Source organism: Corapipo altera, unplaced genomic scaffold (genome assembly GCF_003945725.1).
Source record: "Corapipo altera isolate COAL_440 unplaced genomic scaffold, ASM394572v1 171, whole genome shotgun sequence".
Classification (NCBI taxonomy): domain Eukaryota; kingdom Metazoa; phylum Chordata; class Aves; order Passeriformes; family Pipridae; genus Corapipo; species Corapipo altera.
This window is the reverse complement of record NW_020884972.1, coordinates 528,481-531,756: the sequence shown is the minus strand read 5'-3', so window position 1 is coordinate 531,756 and position 3,276 is coordinate 528,481. Positions and strand designations below refer to the sequence as shown.

General features: G+C 23.9%; 1 protein-coding gene across 1 annotated transcript in view; it reads left to right on the top strand.

Moving 5' to 3' along the window:
- The window catches only part of EBF2 (EBF transcription factor 2), a 133,720-nt gene that overhangs the window by 121,449 nt on the left and 8,995 nt on the right, over positions 1-3,276 (top strand). The window contains exons 13-14 of the mRNA XM_027665204.1: positions 1-28; positions 2,273-2,440. The exon at positions 1-28 is cut by the window's left edge and continues 185 nt beyond it. Of these exons, the coding sequence (XP_027521005.1) occupies positions 1-28; positions 2,273-2,440 (196 nt within the window). The remainder of the gene's footprint in view (positions 29-2,272; positions 2,441-3,276) is intronic.

Here is a 3,276-nt window from a genome sequence, read left to right as displayed (position 1 = left end):
TTACTTATACATATATATCACATATATAGTATATTATTATATATTATATATCATTTTGGATTATATTACTATATTATTATATATTACTGTATTACATATCACTATATTACATATTACTATATATATTATATATGACTATATATTATTATTGTTATACATTATAGATTATAGATAATTACAGATTATACTATATAACACTATGAATTATATTACTATATATTACTACATATAGTAATAATATTACATATTATTATAATATACATATACATAATATATAGTAATATTACATATTACTATATATTATATATGAATATATATTATATATGAATATATATTATATATGAATATATATTATATCTTTTTATATATTACAGATTATAGATAGTTATATATTATAGTATATATCATTATGGATTATTGATTATAGATCACTATATATTACTATATATTATATATTGTTATATATTATGGATAATTAGAGATTATATATCATTATGGATTATTGATTATAGATCACTATATACCATATATGACTATATGGTATATATTGTTACATATTATAAATAATTATATATAATATTATATATCATTATGGATTATCGATTATATATGACTATATATTATATATTTTATACATCATAGATAATTATCGATTATATATTGATTAATGATTATATATCATATTAATTATTAATATTATTGATATTGATGATTATACATAATATATCATTATATACTATATATTACCATATAATATATATCATATATGAATGAGCCACATATTATATATTATTATTAATAATATATTATCATATACTATATATATCACTGTATATATTATTATACATAATATAAAATAGATATTATATAAATAGATATTATATAAATTTGCAACTTTATTAAGCAAGTAACCATTACTTTTAGCACAGGGACTTTTCCAAAGCCTGTGTAAAAACCACTCTGAAATAATTTTTATGAGTTTGAACACATGATCAATAACTGAGAGCTGAATTGGGGATTAATTTCCTCTGCAACTATATTACCTTAATAACCAGAAATATAACAGTGATAGAATTGAGCTCTGCATTTCTAGTTACTGGTTCTACCAGGAGCAGTCACTCTTTATTTCATACCTTGAGTTCCATCTGGCAAGAGAGCGTGTGTGCAAAATATATATATATATATAAAATATAGACATATTATATATATAATATACATTATATTTATTTATTATATATATTTTCTATATATACCACAAACTGTGATGTAGATAAATAATTAGATATATGTTATATATGTACATATATAAAAACAGGATGAGCAATTGCACATATATTGAATTATTATAATTTAATTATTTAGCTCCCCCATGGCTTGTGGAGGATCACACCTTTCCAGAAAGCCCCTGGTAGCCCATAAAATACCATTTTATTTCATTTACATGTTAAGCAGAGCAGTTTTTAGGCCTGGGTTAAAACCAGCCTAACCAGAGGGAGCTGTACAAGCTTCACCCTCAGATCAACATTCCCGTTATTATTCTGGAAGCTCAGCAAACAATTCCTTAACAAGGTACTGGACAGATAATTTTTTTTTTTTTCTTGCAAGATGCTTCTTTAAAAAGAAGCCAATTTAGATGAAAATCTAAGAAACAGTCTAAAAACAAGGAAATTTTATTTTTTAAAAAAAATGGGGAGGGCACAGGAATTACCAACCCTCCCAACTTCCAAAGCCACCAAGTGGCCAGGCCATTACTGCTCATATTGACTCTCTCCTTTGGTGACTTACAATTTTTCTGGTCTCCTCACCCTTCATTTTCAAAGATTTAAAATAAAATATATTATATAACATAAAATTATATATAAATAAAATGTAGTTATGTTTTATATATAATATTTTATATATAATATATTATATATTTAATAAATTATTTAATATATAAATATATTTAATAATATATATTATATTTTATATATTTAAAATATATATTTATATATAATATATTTTTATATATAATATATTTTATATATAAATATATTATATATATTTATATATAAATATATAAAAGTATATTTTTATATAAATATTATGTATAATATTTTTATATAATATATATTATATATATAAATATATATAAAAATATAATTCGAGTCACTGCGAGAATGAGACCTTCTTGAAGAGATAAAACGAGGCATTTTCAGCAGTTTTACCAAACTTCTACAGTTGCATTTCTGCTGAAAAAAATGCCTTTTTTTTTTGTTTTTTTCCCTTTCAGTGATGTCCTCCAGCCCCACAGTTGGCTCCTCCAGCACTTCTTCCATCCTCCCATTCTCCTCGTCCGTCTTTCCTGCTGTCAAACAGAAGAGTGCCTTTGCTCCTGTCATCAGACCCCAAGGGTCTCCTTCCCCTGCCTGCTCCAGTGGCAATGGAAATGGGTTTAGAGGTAAGAAATGGTCTAAATTGATATTAAATCCCTGGCAGAGGCAAACCCAGCCACCACCTGAATCCCATCCCACTGATATCACAGGGCAAGTCTGCCCTGAATTGATTAAAGCAATAATCCAAGTTCACAGAATCATCAGAGAATAAGTTGGGTTCTACCATGAGCAGTCACTCCTTATTTCACACCTTGATTTCCATCTGGCAAGAGAGTGTGTGTGTAAAAAAAATATATATAATATATATGCAATATATACATAACATATATATATCATCATTAAATATCATTATATATATAATATATATTATATATATATAATATATATAATACATATAATATATATAATATATATATAATGTACATATATATACACATATATACATATATATAATATATATTATATATAATATATATATAATATCTATATAATATAATATATATAATATACATACATTATATATATTATATATTATATAACGTATATATAATATATATACACATTATATATAATATATATTATATAATGTATATATATATAAAATATACATTACATTTATTTATTATATATATACCACAAACTGTGATGTAGACAAATAATTAAATATAGATATTTAATATGTACATATATAAAACCAGGATGAGCAATTGCACATATATTGAATTATTATAATTTAATTATTTACCTCCCCCATGGCTTGTGGAGGATCACACCTTTCCAGAAAGGCCCTGGTAGCCCATAAAATACCATTTTATTTCATTTACATGTTAAGCAGAGCAGTGTTTAGCCCTGGATTAAAACCAGTTGGGTTGGAAGGGACCTCTGAGATCATCAAGTCCAA